The sequence below is a fragment of the Erinaceus europaeus genome, chromosome 12, assembly GCF_950295315.1.
Source record: "Erinaceus europaeus chromosome 12, mEriEur2.1, whole genome shotgun sequence".
Classification (NCBI taxonomy): domain Eukaryota; kingdom Metazoa; phylum Chordata; class Mammalia; order Eulipotyphla; family Erinaceidae; genus Erinaceus; species Erinaceus europaeus.
This window is the reverse complement of record NC_080173.1, coordinates 95,449,618-95,469,135: the sequence shown is the minus strand read 5'-3', so window position 1 is coordinate 95,469,135 and position 19,518 is coordinate 95,449,618. Positions and strand designations below refer to the sequence as shown.

At 51.3% G+C, this 19,518-nt stretch overlaps 1 protein-coding gene across 2 annotated transcripts; it reads left to right on the top strand.

Moving 5' to 3' along the window:
* Positions 1 to 28: 28 nt before the first annotated feature.
* PARP3 (poly(ADP-ribose) polymerase family member 3) lies at positions 29 to 13,005 on the top strand. Of its 2 annotated transcripts, XM_060204571.1 has the most exons (12): positions 29 to 471; positions 573 to 876; positions 1,104 to 1,293; positions 1,586 to 1,711; positions 4,587 to 4,775; positions 4,993 to 5,125; positions 5,216 to 5,442; positions 6,679 to 6,834; positions 6,998 to 7,084; positions 7,316 to 7,493; positions 9,275 to 9,430; positions 10,822 to 13,005. In XM_060204571.1, the coding sequence occupies exons 3-12, from the start codon at positions 1,111 to 1,113 to the stop codon at positions 10,989 to 10,991; spliced, it is 1,605 nt and encodes a 534-aa protein (XP_060060554.1). In that variant the 5' UTR covers positions 29 to 471; positions 573 to 876; positions 1,104 to 1,110; the 3' UTR covers positions 10,992 to 13,005. The 2 variants fall into 2 exon arrangements, with proteins under 2 accessions (XP_060060554.1, XP_016045572.2); XM_016190086.2 differs by lacking the exon at positions 573 to 876 and having other exon boundaries at positions 30 to 471.
* The last annotated feature ends 6,513 nt before the right edge of the window (positions 13,006 to 19,518 follow it).

Here is a 19,518-nt window from a genome sequence, read left to right as displayed (position 1 = left end):
CTCTGTGTCCAAATAGGTGACTCCTCCCGGTGTGGGATGGGACAGGGCTAAAGCAGCCTGGAGCTACAGAACTGGGGAGCCAGGCAACCGCGAGAGAGGGAATTAGTGCCCCGGGTCACTTGGCAACCCGTAAACATTTGTTGCATACCTCTGGCCCGACGTGCAATGTTAAGGGCAAGTCAATCTTCTGGGCCTTGGCTGTGGCCGCATCAAATGTCCGCCCTTGCGTGGGATAGGCCATCTCCCTTGCCTGCCCCAACTCTGACTCACCCTTCTGCTGACCCAAGGACTGGAATCCTGTACACACCACCGCCCACGCCGCACCCACTGTCGGGAAGTCCCTCCCCAAGTCACATTTCAGACTCACGGAGGGCTGGCAGAGGGGACCCTAGAAGCGAGACTGCTGTGGGAAAGGAGTCCTGACACTCAGTCCTTGTGCAGCCACCACTCCTGGGTCGCTGCTTCTCTTAGGTGAGTGCGGCGAGGTCCTGCCCGCCGGCCTTCTGCAGGGCTGGGCTGGGCTGGGCTGGGCTGGGCTGGGCGGGGTGGGACCGGCCCTTGTGCTTTGGCAGCTCAAAGTCTGGGACACTGACTGGCATCTGAGAACTCCTGGACCCTTAGGAAGGATTTCTGCCAGGCAAGGTCCGGAGCTCTGGAGCGGCAAATGGATCTGTCCACCTCCAGGAGTGCTGCCCCCTCTCCTCCATAGCTGGGGTGACTCAGCCCAGCAACCACACCAAGTCCTGTTAGCTGACAGAGGGAGTGGCAGCGGGCAGTGCCCAGAGAGTGTTCCGCAGGGAGGAGCCCAGAAGTGAAAAGGGGAAAATGCTTCTTTCACTTTCCCTACCACCTTTGACACTCCAGAGAACTAGGCAGGTGGGGAACCACTCTTCCTTGAGACCCGAGTGGGCAGACTGGACAAGGACCTGGCCTTGTCCCCCACCCCCGTCACTGGTGGAAAGAGGGTATATGAGGTATACAGATGGTCCATCGGGGACTGTGGGGTGTTACTCAAGGCAAACCCAGGGTGGGGCAAGTTGTTGGGGAGCCAGACAGGTGGACACAGAGGTCATGGAGGACTGAGAGCCCCCTCTACGCCCTAGATCGGTCATGGCTTCAAAGCACAAGCTCCCCATGCAGTGTGAGAGCCTGGAGAAGAAGAAGGGACGGCAAGATAAAGGAGAGGAGGACAGCTTCCGCTCAGCTGCGGAGGCTCTCAGGGCTGCACCTGCAGAGAAACGCACGGTCCGAGTGGACCCCCAGTGCCCACTCAGCCACAGCCCTGGGGCCCAGGTAAGTAGTCCTGCCCAGGTGCCCGTACCCCAGCTGCTGCCCCCTACCTCACCCCACCTGGGACAGGACTCCCAAGTAACCTCTTGTTCTTAAGACCCCAGACCTCTTCCCATCAGACCCCCAAAGCCAAGCCATGACCCCCCTCCTTAGGTCTTCCAAGCATTCTCCTCTGACAGCCGCTGCAATCTGACTCCTGTCCCCCATCAGACCCTTGTCAGAGTGTGGCTGGGCCCCTGTCCCGTCTGTGGTCAGGCCATGCCATCCCAGCCTCCCCACACCCCCTGCGGCCCAGGTGTATGAAGATTATGACTGCACCCTGAACCAGACCAACATTGGGAGTAACAACAACAAGTTTTACATCATCCAGCTGCTGCAAGAGGGTGACCGCTTTGTCTGCTGGAACCGCTGGGGCCGCGTGGTGAGTGCCGCCTGCCAGCCTGTGCCCACCTCCTCCCTGCCTGTCCTTGCTCCTGCTCGCCAACAGAGTCCTCAAGTTCCTCATGTGAAAAGGACATGACTGTTGACTGGGCCCCCTCCCCACCCTCCGCCTCCTCCGGAGTCCAGCCAGTGTCTCTGGCGGGGGCTGGGGAGGTGGGTCAGTGGGGAGAGGGTATGCCGTCCAGGTGGGAGGCCCCGGATCAATCCTCAGCACCACAGGAAGCTAAAGACAGGGCTGGCCGAAGAGCTCACTGGGATGGCACGCTGCTTCATGTACACTACCCAGCCTGGCCCCGCAGCTCTGAAGGAAGCTTTGGTCTTGTTGTGTTGCACGTTCTCTCTCCATCTCTCTCTCTCTCCATCTCTCCATCTCTCTCTCCATCTCTCTCTCTCCATCTCTCTCCATCTCTCTCTCTCCATCTCTCTCTCTCCATCTCTCTCCATCTCTCTCTCTCCATCTCTCTCCATCTCTCTCTCTCCATCTCTCTCCATCTCTCTCTCCATCTCTCTCTCTCCATCTCTCTCCATCTCTCTCTCTCCATCTCTCTCCATCTCTCTCTCCATCTCTCTCTCTCCATCTCTCTCTCCATCTCTCTCTCCATCTCTCTCTCTCCATCTCTCTCTCCATCTCTCTCTCCATCTCTCTCTCCATCTCTCTCTCCATCTCTCTCTCCATCTCTCTCTCTCCATCTCTCTCCATCTCTCTCTCCATCTCTCTCTCTCCATCTCTCTCTCCATCTCTCTCTCCATCTCTCTCTCCATCTCTCTCTCCATCTCTCTCTCCATCTCTCTCTCCATCTCTCTCTCCATCTCTCTCTCCATCTCTCTCTCTCCATCTCTCTCTCCATCTCTCTCTCCATCTCTCTCTCTCCATCTCTCTCTCCATCTCTCTCTCCATCTCTCTCTCCATCTCTCTCTCCATCTCTCTCTCTCCATCTCTCTCTCTCTCCATCTCTCCATCTCTCTCTCCATCTCTCTCTCTCCATCTCTCTCCATCTCTCTCTCTCCATCTCTCTCTCTCCATCTCTCTCCATCTCTCTCTCTCCATCTCTCTCCATCTCTCTCTCCATCTCTCTCCATCTCTCTCTCTCCATCTCTCTCCATCTCTCTCTCCATCTCTCTCTCTCCATCTCTCTCCATCTCTCTCTCTCCATCTCTCTCCATCTCTCTCTCCATCTCTCTCTCTCCATCTCTCTCCATCTCTCTCTCTCCATCTCTCTCCATCTCTCTCTCCATCTCTCTCTCTCCATCTCTCTCCATCTCTCTCTCTCCATCTCTCTCCATCTCTCTCTCCATCTCTCTCTCTCCATCTCTCTCCATCTCTCTCTCCATCTCTCTCTCCATCTCTCTCTCTCCATCTCTCTCTCCATCTCTCTCTCTCCATCTCTCTCTCTCCATCTCTCTCTCCATCTCTCTCTCCATCTCTCTCTCCATCTCTCTCTCTCCATCTCTCTCCATCTCTCTCTCTCCATCTCTCTCTCTCCATCTCTCTCTCCATCTCTCTCTCCATCTCTCTCTCCATCTCTCTCTCTCCATCTCTCTCTCTCCATCTCTCTCTCCATCTCTCTCTCTCCATCTCTCCCTCCATCTCTCTCTCCATCTCACTCTCTCTCTCTCTCTCCATCTCTTTCTCCATTTCACTCTCTTCCTCTCTCTGTCTTTTTGCTTCCCTGTCTCCATTTTTTATATTTATTTATTTATTTTTGTCTCCAGGGTTACTGCTGGGGCTCAATGTCTGCACTATGAATCTACTGCTCCTGGAGGCCATTCTTCCCGTTTTTGTTGCCCTTGTTGTTATTGCTATTGATGTCGTCATTGTTGGATAGGACAGAGAGGAAATGGAGAGAGGAGGGGAAGACAGAGAGGGGGAGAGAAAGACAGACACCTGCAGACCTGCTTCACCACTTGTGAAGTGACTCCCCTGCAGGTGGGGAGCCGGGGGCTCGAACCAGGATCTTTCCGCTGGTCCTTGCGCTTTGTGCCACGTGCGCTTAACCTGCTGTGCTACTGCCTGACTCCCCCGTCTCCATTTTTAAAGAGAGAGAGTTGAGGAAAAAAAGGGGGTCAGGAGGTAGCACACTGGGTTAAGCACACATATTATGAAGCGCGAGGACCCATGAGGACCCAGGTTCAAGTCTCCGGCTCCCCACCTGCAGAGAAATCACTTCACAAGCAGTGAAGCAGGTCTGCAGGTGTCTCTCTTTCTCTCCCCCTCTCTACCTCCCCCCCCCTCAGTTTCTCTCTGTCCTTTAAAATAAAATAGAAAAAATGTCCATCAGGATCAGTGGATTCATAGTGTTGGCACCATGCCCCAGCAATAACCCTGAAGGCAAAAAGGAAAGGAAAGAACCACGGACCAGACAGCTTCAAGGGAATTACACAGATGGTGGAGCAGTGTGTGTGTGTGAGTGTGTGTGTGAGTGTGTGTGTGTGTGTGTGTGTGTGTGTTTGTGTGTGTGTGTGTGTTTCCTCCTCTGTCATAGAAATATGCAATGGGGTGGGGCCAGGTGGTGGCACACCTGGTTAAATGCACACATTACAGTGCACAAGGAACCAGGTTCAAGCCCCTGGCCCCCACCTGCAGGGGGAAAACTTCACGAGTGGTGAAGCAGGGCTGCAGGTGTCTCTCTGTCTCTCTCCCTGTCTCCACCGTCTCTCTCAGTTTCTCTCAGTCTCTATCTAATAATAAATAAATAAATAAATTTTTAAAGAAAGAGCTATGCAGTGGGGACCAGAGTGACTCTGCCATGGAGTGCATGTATGAGGCCCGAGGCTCGTGCCCAGAAGCACATTTTAAAATAACTGTGTCTGGTGGGCACTGTAGGGGGTGCCGTCCTGAAGGCTGTTGGTTACAGGGGGAAGTGGGCCAGTCAAAGCTCAGCCACTTCAGCATACTGGAGGACGCAAAGAAGGACTTTGAGAAGAAGTTTCGGGACAAGACCAAGAACAGCTGGGCGGAGCGGGACCACTTTGTGGCCCACCCCGGCAAGTACACACTTATCGAAGTGCAGGGAGAGGATGACACCCAAGAAGCCGTGGTGAAGGTGAAGTGTCCCAGGACAGTGGGTGGGCCCCGGGCCAAGGGAAGGTACTGGGTAGAGAGACCCAGCTCAGTGGGTTCTGCCAAGACCTGACAGCCACCCGGGCTCCCGTCTCCCCCTCTCTGGCCTCGGTCTGGCCAGCCTCTGCCTACTGCCAGGCCCCCGTCCAGGTGGGTGTGCCTGCTGGCCACTCTCCCCGACACGTGCCTCCCACACCTAGGTGGATGGAGGCCCGGAAAGGACTGTGCTTCGACGAGTGCGGGCCTGCTCCCTGGATGCGGCCACACAGGAGCTTGTCACCAACATCTTCAGCAAGGACATGTTCAAAGATTCCATGGCACTCATGAACCTGGGTGAGGAGCAAAGCCCCAGGCTGGACGGCCCCAGCCCAGGGATGACAGGGTACAAGGCTGAGTCTCTTCCCCCCCCCCTTGTTCCCCCAGATGTCAAGAAGATGCCCCTGGGAAAGCTGAGCAAACAGCAGATTGCACGAGGCTTTGAGGCCCTGGAGGCGCTGGAGGCAGCCCTGAGAGCCCCCACAGATGGGGGGACCAGCCTGGAGGAGCTGTCCTCCCACTTTTACACTGTCATTCCCCACAACTTTGGTCGGAACCGGCCCCCACCCATCAACTCCCTGGAGCTTCTGCAGGCCAAGAAGGACATGCTGCTGGTGAGAGACAGATAGGCAGGACAAGGGTGCAGGAGAGGGGTTCTGGCATGCTTGCTGACTGGAGTGCCCTGTGGGGCAGCATGGACTTTGGGGAGACTTGAGGCTACACCTTATATGTGGGGACCAGCTTTGGAGACAGAAAGATTCTACCAGCAAGATCTGGGAGGGACTTAATGAGCAGCCTTTGAGGAGGGGGACAGAGGGCCAAGAAGCCTCACTTTACCATGCTCGAGGACCTGGGTTCGAGCCCCTGGCCATCCCATGAGAACGCCTTGCAAATGGGAAGCTTTACGAGTGGTGAAGTGGTGTCTCTCTCTCTTTGTCTCTCTCTCACTCTTTCACTGTATCTGAAAAGAAATAGTCTGCCAGGGGTGGAGGACTGTGCAGATGCAAAGCCCTAGTGGAGCCCTCGAAGGAAGGAAGGGGAGAGAGACTAAGAGAGAAGAGGAGACACCCCCAAATTCAAGTGTTTCTGGACTTCTCTGTACCCCTGCCTGTCCCAGAACCTTTAGGGCAGGCGGCAGAATGAATAGATACTGCTTGCTTTGGACTCTTTTTTTAAAACTATTTTTAAAAATATTTTATCTATTCATTCCCTTTTGTTGCCCTTGTTTTATTGTTGTAGTTATTATTGTTGTTGATGATGTCATTGTTGTTGGCTAGGACAGAGAAATGGAGAGAGGAGGGGAAGATGGAGAGGGGGAGAGAAAGATAGACACCTGCAGACCTGCTTCACTGCTTGTGAAGCGACTCCCCTGCAGGCGGGGAGCCGGGGGATCGAACCGGGATCCTTACACCAGTCCTTGTGCCTTGCACCACATGCACTTAACCCGCTGTGCTACTGCCCAACTCCCTGCTTTTGACTCTTAGCTCTCTCTCCCCCCCCACTTTTCTTGATAAACTGCTATTCATCCCTTTTTCTCTCCCCCCCTCTCTCTTTAAAGATTTATTTATTCATGAGAAAGATAGGAGGAGAGAGAAAGAACCAGACATCACTCTGGTACATGTGCTGCCAGGGACTGAACTCGGGACCTCAGGCTTGAGAGTCCAGTGCTTTATCTGCTGTGCCACCTCCTGGACCACCTATTCATTTCTCTGAATGGAAGCCCAGACAGAGGGCTGGGGAGCAGTGAGCAGACGATCAGACAGGAGGGTGACCATGGTGCCAGTCACGTGGGAGGAAATAGGAAATGTGAGGTCAGGTGGGCAGAGGAGCAGCCGTGCCCTTCACCACAGGTGCTGGCGGACATCGAGCTGGCCCAGACCCTGCAGGCAACCCCCGAGGAGGAGGAGGAGAAGAAAGTGGAGGAGGTGCCGCACCCGCTGGACCGAGATTACCAGCTCCTCAAGTGCCAGCTCCAGCTGCTGGACCCAGAGGCACCGGAGTTCAAGGTGGGCCATGCTCCCCACTGGCACCATCCCCCTGCCCATCTGCCTGCCCGGTGCCCAGAGAAGCCCTTTGTCTTTGGCTTTTGTCTCCTTGAGTCTTGGGGGGCTGGGGGCCAGCAGGCTTTGTCCTCCGTCCCTCGGCACCCAGCTGCTCCCCACCCTGCAGGTGATACACACCTACTTGGAGCAGACCGGCGGCAACTTCAAGTGCCCTGCTCTTCAGCACATCTGGAAAGTGGATCGACAAGGGGAGGTGAGAGAGGCCCTCCCCCAGCCTCCTGGGCCATCCCCCAGGGAGACGATCTCTGTCCACCCGCCCCTTGACGGGTCAGCTGAGCAGCTCTGGCCACTGCCTACCGGGGCAGGGTCTTGTGCAGGTGTGGGTTAGTGCACACGAGTGGTGAGGGGTTGTCCCCTGGGCCAGACCCTCTGGTTAGCAGGAGAGGCGTCCGAGTGTGGGTGGTGTGATTCCTGCATGTCTCAGGAAGAGCAGTTCCAGGCCCACTCCAAGCTGGGCAACCGGAGGCTCCTGTGGCATGGCACCAACGTCGCCGTGGTGGCTGCCATCCTCACCAGTGGGCTCCGCATCATGCCACATTCTGGCGGACGTGTTGGCAGGGGCATCTACTTCGCCTCGGAGAACAGCAAGTCGGCTGGCTACGGTGAGGCCCCCCCTGTCCAGGGGCCAAGTCTTGGGGGCGGGGAGGGGACACTAGGGAGATCTGGCTTGCTGGAAACTCGGAGTGGGAAGAGGAGCTCTTCAAGTCTCCTGTCAGAGTGCTCAGTGGGGCAGCCTGGGGCTTCGGGGGACTTGAGGTGCTCTCAGTGGCCCAGACAGCTTCCTGGAGAAGCCGGTGCAGATAGGAAGAGTGTGTGATGGAGGGAAAGCGTCCCGGTGGGACTCTGTGAGCTCCAAGTGTGACCTGATAAAACGCAGGGGAGAGGCCTGCTGTGGGCTGGGGTCTCGGGGGCAAGGAGAGCCAGGCAGCCGTGGGGAGTTCAGCTGGACTTGGAGACAGAGGCTTCTAAGGGCCATGGAGGGGCACATAGGCCAGAGGCTCCGAGAGACTGTGCCGTCATCCAGGCCAGATGTGAAGAGCAGCCAGCCCCAGACTGTGGAGGTGAGTGGCGAGAGTATTCATCAGATGGAGATGGAGTGGGACAGACAGCTGTAGGAAAAGCCCAGGGTGTCTCCAATCACCCTCACATCTGCCTTTCTCCCTTCCTTCCCTTCCTTCCTCCCTTCAGAAAGGGAGAATCGGAAAGAAATTGAGAGGAAAGGAGGAGATAGAGAAGGAAAGAGTCAGAGAGACACCGGCAGCCCTGCTTCACCCCTCATGAAGCTTCCCCCCTGCAGGTGGGGAGCAGGGACTTAAACCTGGGTCCTTGCTCACTGTAATGTGTGCGCTAAACCAGGTGCACCACCACCTGACCCCTCTTTCTTTCTCTCTCTCTCTCTTTCTTTCTTTCTTTCCTTCTTTCTTCCTACCAGAGCACTGCTCAGCTCTGGCTTATGGTGGTGTGGGGGCTTGAATGTGGCACCTTGGGGCCTCAGGTCTAAAAGTCATTTTTGAATTACCATTATGGTATCTCCCCATTCAACTGCTCAAATTTCTGTTTTTTAATATTGTTTTATTTATTATTGGTCAGAAACAGAGAAATTGAGAAGGGGGGGAGATAGGAAGGGAAAGAGACAGAGAGACTTCACAGACCACTGTGAAGCTTTCCCCCTGCAGGTGGGGACCAGGGGCTAGAACTTGGGTCCTTCAGCTCTGCAATGTGTGTGCTTCGCCAGGGGGACCACTACCTTGTTCCCCTTCAAAAAATTTTTTACATACTTATGTGCTAGAGAGAGAACCACTCTGGCACGTACAATGCTGGGGATCAAATTCTGAACTTCATACTCTCAAGTCCAGGACTTTCTCAACTGTGCCACCTCCCAGGCTGCAGGTCTCTGAGTTTCTGTTGAGAAAATCCTTCACTGAGGTGACCTCCCTCCGACTAACTCCTCAACCCAGGCTGACCCCATCATGGGAGACCACCACCACCCATCCATCCAAGGGAGTGAGGTCCAGGGGCTCATTCAAGGACGGAAGGGCTGAAGTTGTCCAAGGCCGGGAGGGCCACCAGGAGGGTAGGAGAAGCTAGAGGGTGACCTCAGGAAACCATGCACGTGAGTCCCGGCATGGGGGGTGAAGGATGCCTGTGACCTCAGGAAGGGGCACGGAGGCCTCTCAGCAGAGAGCTGGGGAGTAAGCAGGAAAGGGCACAGAGCGTGGCCAGGCAGAAGGCATTTTACAGCAGGAGGAAGACTGGACACTCTTGGCCTGGGGCGGCAGAGCCAGAGGGCATAATGGTGTGTTTGAGATGCCCCAGGGGTCAGGCAGGGAGGCCCAGATGGCCTCCTTAGACTCCCTGTGCCACCCCCCATCTCCACCCCCAGTTACTGGCATGTCCTGTGGGTCCCACCGCATCGGCTACATGTTCCTGGGTGAGGTGGCCCTGGGCAGAGAACATCACATCACCGTGGATGAGCCCACCTTGAAGCAGCCGCCCCCTGGCTTCGACAGTGTCATTGCACGAGGCCACACTGAGCCTGGTGAGTCCCAATTGACCTGAGGATAAAGGGGACCAGGACACTCTCAGGGAGGAGCTGGACAGAGCTGGGGCTGCAAAGAGGGACAGAGGGAACAAAAGGAGCTTCCTCATGCAGTCAGCACCAATTCATTCCTGAGCACCCAGGAGGGCTTCAAAGAAGAGGTGTCACTGAGCATTGAAAGATGAGGAAAGAGGGGCCAGGTGGTGGTGCACCTGGTCAAGCGCAGATATTACAGTATGCAAGGACCCAGATTCAAGACCCTGGTCCCCACCTGAAGGGGGAAAACTTCTGGAGTGGTGAGGTAGGACTGTCGATGTCTTTCTGTCTCAATTCCAATCAGTCTCATCCAATAATAAATAGATAGTGTGGTCCGGGAGGTGGCGCAGTGGATAAAGCACTAGATTTTCAACCATGAGGTCCCGAGTTCAATCCCCAGCAGCACATGTACCAGAGTGATGTCTGGTTCTTTCTCTCTTTCTCATGAATAAATAAATAAATTATTTTTAAAAATTTAAAAAGTAAATAAATTAAATAATTTAAATTTTTTTAAATTAATTAATTTATTTTTTGCCTCCAGGGTTATTGCTGGGGCTCAGTGCCTGCACCATGAATCCACTGCTCCTGGAAGCCATTTTCCCCCCTTTTGTTGCCCTTGTTGTGATTATTATTGTTATTGTTGATGTCATTTGTTGTTGGATAGGACAGAGAGAAATAAAGAGAGGAGGTGAAGACAGAGAGGGGGAGAGAAAGACAGACACCTGCAGACCTGCTTCACCACCTGTGAAGCGACCCCCCTGCAGGTGGGGAGCCGGGGCTCGAACCAGGATCCTTCTGCCAGTCCTTGCGCTTTACGTCACGTGCGCTTAACCTGCTGCGCTACTGCCCAACCCCATAAAATAATTTTTTAAAGAGAGAGAGATGAGAGATGGGGGCCAGGCAGTGGCACACTTAGTTAAGTGCACACAGTACTAAGTACAAGTACCTGCAAAGGATCAGGTTTGAGCCCCTGGCTCCCCAGCTGCAGGGGAGTTGCTTCACAGGCGGTGAAGCAGGTCTGCAGGTGTCTGTCTTTCTCTCCCCCTCTCTGTCTTCCCTTCCTCTATCCATTTCTTTCTGTCCTATCCAATAAAATGGGGGAAAATGGCCTCCAGGAGCAGTGGATTCATAGTGCAGGCACCGAGCCCCAGCAGTAACCCTGGAGGGGGAGAAAATGAAGTATTTCTCAGTAGAGGAGTAGAGGAGGCTATTCTGGGCAGATGCCCAGCCTGAGCAGTGGTTTCGAGGTGGGTGAGGTGGGTGGGAGTGAGCAGAGGCATGCAAGTGGAGGGCAGGCCTTACCAGTAAGGACCAGCGACCCTTGGAGCACCCATGGTCCTTGTTGCATCCTGCAGACCCAGCCCAGGACACCCTGCTGGAGTTGGATGGTCAGAAGGTGGCAGTGCCCCAGGGCCGGCCCGTGCCCTGCCCAGAATTCAGCCACTCCAGCTTCTCCCAGAGCGAGTACCTCATCTACCATGAGAGCCAGTGCCGCCTGCGCTTCCTGCTGGAGGTTCGCCTCTGAGCAGCCACTGCCCCTTCCCTGGAGACCAGCTGAGGGGGCAGCCACCGCTGTCAATCTTCTGCCCACCTCTGGTACCCCTGATGCTCTTCTTCTTGCTTTCAGAGCTCCCTTCTGTGACCCAGACAGTGATCCTCCGGCCCTTCTTAGCCCAGACACAGCTGTGACCCCAGAGGTGACAGCCTGCCGGACTGGCATGATTCCTGAGACACACACAGTGATCCAGTCAAAGCTTTGTGGCGAGGGAGGCACAGGTTAAAGTGGGACCCCATGGGAGTCGGGTGGTAGCGCAGCGGGTTAAGCGCATGTGGCGCAAGCGGGTTAAGCGCATGTGGCGCAAAGCATAAGGATCCCGGTTCAAGCCCTTGGCTCCCCACCTGCTGGAGGAGTCACTTCACAAGTGGTGAAGCAGGTCTGCAGGTGTCTATCTTTCTCTCCCCCTCTCTGTCTTCCCCTCCTATCTCCATTTCTCTCTGTCCTATCCAACAATGACGACATCAACAATAATAATAAAAACAATAAGAGCATCAAAAGGAAATAAATAAATAAATATTTTTTTAAAAAGTGGGACCCCACATCCGCCCGGGCCATCATCTCAGGCCTGGACTGAGAGGTGGGGTCACTCAGGTAAGCTGAACTCAAGACACTCATAGGCAGGGTTTCCAAATGTACCTGCACCAGGCGTGGTTCTCCGAACCAGAGTATCCCTCTGGCACATGTGACACTGGGAATCAAACTCAGGACCTCATGCTCAGGAGTTCAAGACCTCATCCACTGTGCCACCTCCTGGTCCTCAGCCTGGATCTCCTTTCTTGTCACTTAGCTCTCCCTCCACACCACCCGGCAACTCCACTTGCTGCACAAGCTAGCACTCACTCACAAGGCTGGGTGTGGGTCACAACACAGGCCCTGGTCTTTGTAGACATCCTGGCCCATCTTCCCCCATCACTGCCACAGCCAGCTGCTTCTGACAGTCCAGTCTTCAAAAGGGGACGTGAGGGAATAAATCATTTTTATTTACTCTGCCATAAATCGTTTGGGGCATGTTGGCTTGTTTTGCCACCAGGACTATCGCTGGAGCTTGGTGCCTGCACAACTCTACCACTACTGCCAAAGGCCACACTTTTGTTTTCCTTTTACTTATTTTTGAAAAGAATGAGAGACAGATAGGGCTAGGTGGTGGTGCACCTGGTAAAGCACACATATTATAGTGCACATGGGCCTGGGTTCAAGCCGCTGGTCCCACCTGAAGGGGAAAGCTTCACAAGTGGCGACGTGGTGCTGCAGGTGTTTCTCTGTCTCTGTGCCTCTCTATCTCCCTCTTCCCTCTCTATTTCTATCTCTATCAAATAAATAAAATTTTAAAAAGAGAGTGAGAGACGGAGAATAGAGAGGAGAAGAGGAGAGACATCAGGGGTAGATATGTGAACAGACTCTCATATCTGAGGCTCCAAAGTCCCAGGTTCAATCCCTCATACCACTATAAGTCAGAGCCGGGCAGTGCTCTGGTAAGAAAAGAAAGAAAGAGAGAGAGAGAGGGAGAGGGAGAGGGAGAGAAAAGAAAGAAAGAAGCTGTGTACTGGTGCACCTGGTTGAGTGCACGTTACCATGCACAAGGACCCAGGTTCAAGCCCCCGATCCCCACCTTCATGAAGCTTCATGAAGCAGTGCTGCAGGTGCCTCTGTCTCTACTCCTATCTCTTCTCCCGTCTCAATTTATTTTTTTTTAATATTTATTTTATTTATTTATTCCCTTTGTTGCCCTTGTTGTTTTATTGTTTTAGTTACTATTGTTGTTGTCGTTGTTGGATAGGACAGAGAGAAATGGAGAGAGGAGGGGAAGACAGAGAGGAGGAGAGAAAGATAGACACCTGCAGACCTGCTTCACCGCCTGTGAAGTGACTCCCCTGCAGGTGGGGAGCCGGGGTTCGAACCGGGATCCTTATGCCGGTCCTTGTGCTTTGCGCCACCTGCGCTTAACCCGCTGCGCTACAGCCTGACTCCCCCATCTCAATTTCTATCTCGACCCAATAAATAAGCAAATATTAAAAGAAGAATATAGGTGAGTCGTTTCTTTTGGGTTTTGATGACAGCAAAGGAGCCAAGGGAGGAAGGGAGGGAAGAAGAGAGAGAGAGAACGAGAGACCACAGCACCAGGACATCCCCCAGGAGCCACGCAGGCACACACCCAACCGGGTGAGCTCTTTCCGGCCCCAGGCCATTTGTTTTACAGACACTCTCACTGTCTCTAAATTTGAATTTGTCCAAGTCTTGTCAGGTGTGACAATTTGAGCTGGATCAGCACAAAAGTGACGCGGCCTCCGTGCGTGTTCTGGAAGGGCCGTATCTGATCTGCCGTGAGGCTAATATCCGTGTTTGCTTAATTAAGGTGTCGTCTGCCAGGTTCCTTCACTCCTTCCATTTCTAACTAATTAGTAATCTGTGGGAGAATATTTAGAAGTGTTAGTGTCACATTTTCTCATTAGTTATTTTGTTTGTTTGTTTTTTACCTACTAGCTTTACTATCCATTTTTAAAAGTATGCATGGCGGCCTAGAATATGGTCCAGTGGATGAAGCTCTGGACACTCAAACCTAAATCCCATTCCTGGCATCACATGGACCAGAGTGATGTTCTGGTTCTCTCTCACTCTTCCCCACTCCCTCTCATTAGTGAAGAAGCAGATCTTTGGCATGGGAGGGCTGGGTGGTAGCACAGTGGGTTAAGTGCACATGACACCAAGCACAAGGATCGTTGCAAGAATCCCGGTTCGAGCCCCTGACTCCCCACCTGTAGGTGGGTCGCTTCACAAGCAATGAAGCAGGTCTGCAGGTGTCTGTCTTTCTCTCCCCCTCTCTGTTTTCCCCTCCTCTCTCCATTTCTCTCTGTTCTATCCAACAACGACAGCAACCATAGTAATAAAATGACAAAAACGATAAACAACAAAAGGGGGGGGGGGAATGGCCTCCAGAGCAGTGGATTCGTAATGCAGGCACCAAGCCCTAGCAATAAAAAGAAAGGAAAAGAAAAAACAGATCTTTTTAAGAGGTTATGTACTAATTTATCTCATAAGATAGACCAGAGCATAGCTCTCATGCTGGGAACCGGACCTGGGGGCTCATGCATACAATGCCCATGTTTTCCACACTGAACCATTTCTCTGGTCTCTCCACTGATGACTTCTACCTAAAACTCATGACTTGAATCTATTTCTTCTCAACATGGCTGTAAGTGACTTTCATGAGCGCATCATCTCTTTTATATAAATTGTCTCCCTTTTTCTGTTATCGGCATGGATTATTTTTTTTTATGCAGTGGCCTATAGTCTGTTATTAATATCATTGGTTTTGATGCTCAAATTATCCCAAATCTGTGGTGCATCCCGTGAGTACCCATTCATTGGGGAAACTGACGATCCTTCCTAGCCGACTGAATCCACATGGATCCCAGTCACTTTCAAAGCCAGCAACAAGCAGCTCCTGACAGCTTTCAACCTGACCTGTTGACTGGCTACGGAAGAAGGGCAAACACTAGAAGAAGAAGAATCCCAAATCTGACTAGTAGAAGGTTCTTTAAGCTGGGACCTGGCAGTGGCACATTTGATCAAGTGCACTTTACCTTGTGCAAGGACCCAGGTTCGAGCCTCCACCCCCCACCTGCAGGGGGAAAGCTTCAAGAGGGGTGAAGCAGTGCTGTGGGTGTCTCTCTCTCTCTCCTCTTTGTCTCTCAATTTCTGTCTCCATTCAATAAAAAGTTTAAAATAAATCACTTTGAAAATGAAGCTCCTTCAAGTGGACTGCTAAATCTCTGTCATGTTTCCTTACTGCTTCCTCATTCCCTATCCTCATGAAATGTTCCGGGTTCATCTTGCACAAGCCTGAATCCAGTCATGCCTTCAAGGGTCCCTGGTTCCTCAAAACAAGAAATAGTGGGAGCTGGGCGGTAGCGCAGTGGGTTAAGTGCATGTGGCGCAAAGTGCAAGGGCCGGCATAAAGATCCCGGTTCGAGTCCCCTCCCCCCCGGCTCCCCACCTGCAGGGGAGTCGCTTCACAAGCGGTGAAGCAGGTCTGCAGGTGTCTGTCTTTCTCTCCCCCTCTCTGTCTTCCCCTCCTCTCTCCATTTCTCTCTGTCCTATCCAACAACGATGACATTAATAACAACAAAGCAATAATAACCACAACAACGATAAAACAACAAGGACAAAAAAAAATGGGGAAAATGGCCTTGGCCTCCAGGAGCAGTGGATTCATAATGCAGGCACCGAGCCCCAGCGATAACCCTGGAGGCAAAAAATAAAACAAAACAACAACAACAACAACAAAAACTAGAAATAGTATTGAGAAACCATAAAAAAAAAAAAAAGATCTGGGCCATAGTTGGTGTGCTCCCTGGTACCAATGTGTCAATACTTCTAAAGCCTCGTGGCAAAATGTGCTAGGAAACTGTACAAGTAAATACATTTATCCTAATCTGCCTCTCCAGCTCTAATCCAACACCACAGAGGTCTTCAGCTCCTTCACACTGCTTTTTTTTTCTTTCTATATTTCATTTTGATAAGACAGAGAGAAATTGAGAGAGGAGGAGATATAGGGAGAGAGACAGACACCTGCAGACCTGCTTCACTACTCATGAAGTGTCCCCACTGCAGGTGCCGATCGGGGACTTGAACCCAGGTCCTTGAGCATGGTAGTTAGTATGTGTGCTTAACCAGGTGTGCCACCACCGGCCCAGTCCCCCTGTTCCACACTTCAATATTGATTCCTCCCTTCTCTAACAATAAGAACATCAGTGTTGGGGAGTCGGGCGGTAGCGCAGAGGGTTAAGTGCACCTGGCACAAAGCGCAAGAACCGGCGTAAGGATCCTGGTTTGAGCCCCTGGTTCACAAGTGGTAAAGCAGGTCTGCAGGTGTCTGTCTTTCTCTCCCTCTCTCTACCTCCCCCCTCTATTTTTCTCTGTCCTATCTAACAATGACGACATCAATAACTACAACAACAATAAAAAACAAGGGCAACAAAAGGGAAAATAAATATTAAAAAAAAGGAACATTGGGCAGGGTAGACAGCATAATGGCTATGCAAAGACACTCTCATGCCTGAGGCTCCAAAATCCCAGGTTCAATCCCCTGCACCACCATAAGCCAGAGCTGAGCAGTGCTCTGGTTAAAAAATAAATAAATAGAAAGAAAGAAAGAAAGAAAGAAAGAAAGAAAGAAAGAAAGAAAGGAAGGAAGGAAGAAAGGAAGGAAGAAAGAAAGAAACAGTGTTTATCATTCATTCACACGGGCAAAAATTGGCTCCATCCTATACACAGGAAAGATGTTTCAGTACTGTTATAGCCACATCATCATGAAAAACAAACTTTCTAAGCAAAATTCTTCAGTTTTTATTCAGGATTTGTATGTTAAAGACCAACCAGAGCATCATCGCTCCATCACTTATGATGTTCTGTTTGCTTTTGACTTTTTTTTTTATTTAAAAAAGGATTAATTAACAAAACCATAGGGGAGGTGGGGTACAACTCCATACAATTCCCACCACCCAATCTCCATATCCCACCCCCTCCCCTGATAGCTTTCCCATTCTCTATCCCTCTGGGAGCATGGACCCAGGGTCATTGTGGGTTGCAGAAGGTAGAAGGTCTGGCTTCTGTAATTGCTTCCCCGCTGAACATGGGTGTTGACTGGTCGGTCCATACTCCCAGTCTGCCTCTCTCTTTCCCTAGTAGGGTGGGGCTCTGGGGAAGCTACTTTTGACTTTTTTGTTTCTATCTTTTTAATGCAGTGCTTGGGATTATTGAACCCGTGGCCTCACACATGCAAGGACTATGCTTTACCACTAAGCTAGCTCAACTCCCCAGTGCCAAGGTTACCTTGTTGCTTATAAACTTGAGGGTCAATGGTCAAAGTGAACACCAGTTCATCTGTTACTTGGATTAGCTATTTATTATTTATTTATTACCAGAGCACTGCTCAGCTTTGAACCTGGGACTTTGGAGCTTCAGGCATGAAAGTCTCTTTGTGTAACCAATTATGCTTTCTACCTCCGCTAAGATTAATTATCTCCCTTTTGTGTAGTTAAGCTATCCCTTTGAAGACACACATTCATTTTCGGTTTATACTCACTTTTGGGTGGATATTCCCATCTTCATTTATTTCTTCAATATGCATAACATTAGCATAGTTCTAAATGGTTCAGTCTGTACAAAAGTGTGTGGAGAGCAGTGTCCAGATCCCAGTCCCTGTACCCCTTCCTACCCGCCTGCTGGAGGAAGCCAAGATGCTTTGTTTCTGGTTTATCTCTTCTGAGTTTATTTCTTTTTTTTTTTTTAAGTTTTTATTTATTTATTTATTTTTATTATTATTATGTATTTTCCCTTTTGTTGTTCTTATTGTTGTTGATGTCATTGTTGGATGGGACAGAGAGAAATGGAGAGAGGAGGGGAAGACAGAGAGGGGGAGAGAAAGACAGACACCTGCAGACCTGCTTCACCGTCTGTGAAGCGACTCCCCTGCAGGTGGGTAGCCAGGGGCTCCAACTGGGATCCTTGCGCTGGTCCCTGCGCTTCACGCCACCTGCGCTTAACCCGCTGCGCTACCAGCCGAACCCCTCTTTTTTTTTTAATTTTATTTATTTAATAATAAGAAAGATAGGAGGAGAGAGAGAGAGAAATAACCAGACATCACTCTGGTACATGTGCTGCCGGGGACTGAACTCAGGACCTTATGCTTGACAACCCAGTGCTTTAGCTACTGCACCCAGTGCTTTATCCACTACACCTCCCAGACCACTTTTTTTTCAACCAAGGAAAAACAGGTAAACGTTAAAGTACTTTAGTTTTGTTTTTTGTTTTTTTTTTGCCTCCAGGGTTATCGTCTGCACTACGAATCCACTGCTCCTGAAGGCCTTTTTGTCCCCATTTTTGTTGTCCTTTTTGTTGTTGTTATTGCTGCTGTTTTTGTTGGATAGGACAGAAAGAGACCTAGTGGGGAGAAGACAGAGGGGGAAAGATAGACACCTGCAGACCTGCTTCACCGCCTGTGAAGCGACCCCCTTTTCTTTTGTTTGTTTGTTTTTTCTCATTTTTTTATCTGAAAGAATTTCGGAAGGAGTCTGCATTTGCCAGCCCACTTTAGTCCCCACCCTCCCTCTGCAGCTCCCACCTGGCCCTGCTGACTGCTTCCTAGGTTTTGGTGCTGTGCCTGGCCTGCAGGCAGATCAGGGCAGGGAAAAGACAAAAAAGAAGGCACTGGCCTTCCCTCTCTCTTCACCAGCTTCAGCTCCCACAGGAAAACGTATGTCCAAGCTGTGGCTGAGCACAGGAAGAGGAATGTGTGTGGTCAGACCCTAAGAAGCCAGGTGACCTGAGTTCCGAGGACAACTCAGTGGTGTGTTGGGACATTTTTTTTTCTAGTTTTCTCATCTGGATTATGGAGGATTGGACTCAGGTCCTTTTAATTCTAGTAGGAAATAAATGTTACCTGGCAGTCCGTGCCCTGGTATCCACCACCTATGTGCAGGCTGGCCATCTGCATTTGCCGGCAGTGGGCTCTAGGGGCCAATTATTAGCACCAGCAAGACACAGGCAAGACCTGCTCTCATGACATTTATGGTCTAGGACTGTAGAGATACCATAATACTTATGCAGAATGACTTTCCTATCTGAAGTGACAAAGGTCTCAGGCTCAATCCCCAGCAATACCATAAGTCAAAGCTAAGCAGTGCTCTGAAAAAGAGAGAGAGAGAGAAAGGGAGAGAGAGAGAGAAAGGGGGGGACAGGTGGTATAAGGACCAGCACAAGGATCCTGGTTTGAGCCCCCAGCTCCCTACCTGTAGGTGGGTCGCTTCACAAATTGTGAAGCAGAAAAAAAAAATGTGAAGCAGGTCTGCAGGTGTCTATCTTTCTCTCCCCCCTCTGTCTTCCCCTCCTCTCTCCATTTCTCTCTGTCCTATCCAATGACAACAGCAGTACAACAATGGGGAAAAATGGCCGCCAGGCACAGTGGATTCATGGTGCAGGCACTGAGCCCAGAGATAACCCTAGAGGCAAAAAAAAAAAAAAAAAAAGCAAAGAAAACCCAAGATGCTCATAAGTCAAATCATCAGAAATGCTGTTGAAAAAGCAGATGGATACCCAAATTTGGGGTTCAGAGGGGAGGAAGGAGTTTCAGATACAAGTGTAAGCTGTAAGATTATAGGGCCATGGAATGGGTGACTTCAGCTAGGGGGATAGGACCCATCAGAGTCACATGATTTTCCTTAGGGATGAAGAGGAAGCTTGCCACCTCTGCTTATGACTGAGTTTCATGCCTAATCAAGATAACAGAGGGTAGGGAAGTTTGCTCACAACACCTAGAACCTTTGCATCCTGAGAACTGAGGAGAGTGGTTTCCCAAGGAAAATTCAACACGTGTGACCCAGGATATGACACAGCAGATAAAACATTGGGTGTGGGGTCCCGAGTTCAATCTCCAGCATTGTATGTGCCAGAGTGATGCTCTCATTAATACATAAACCTGAAATAAAGGGAGAGA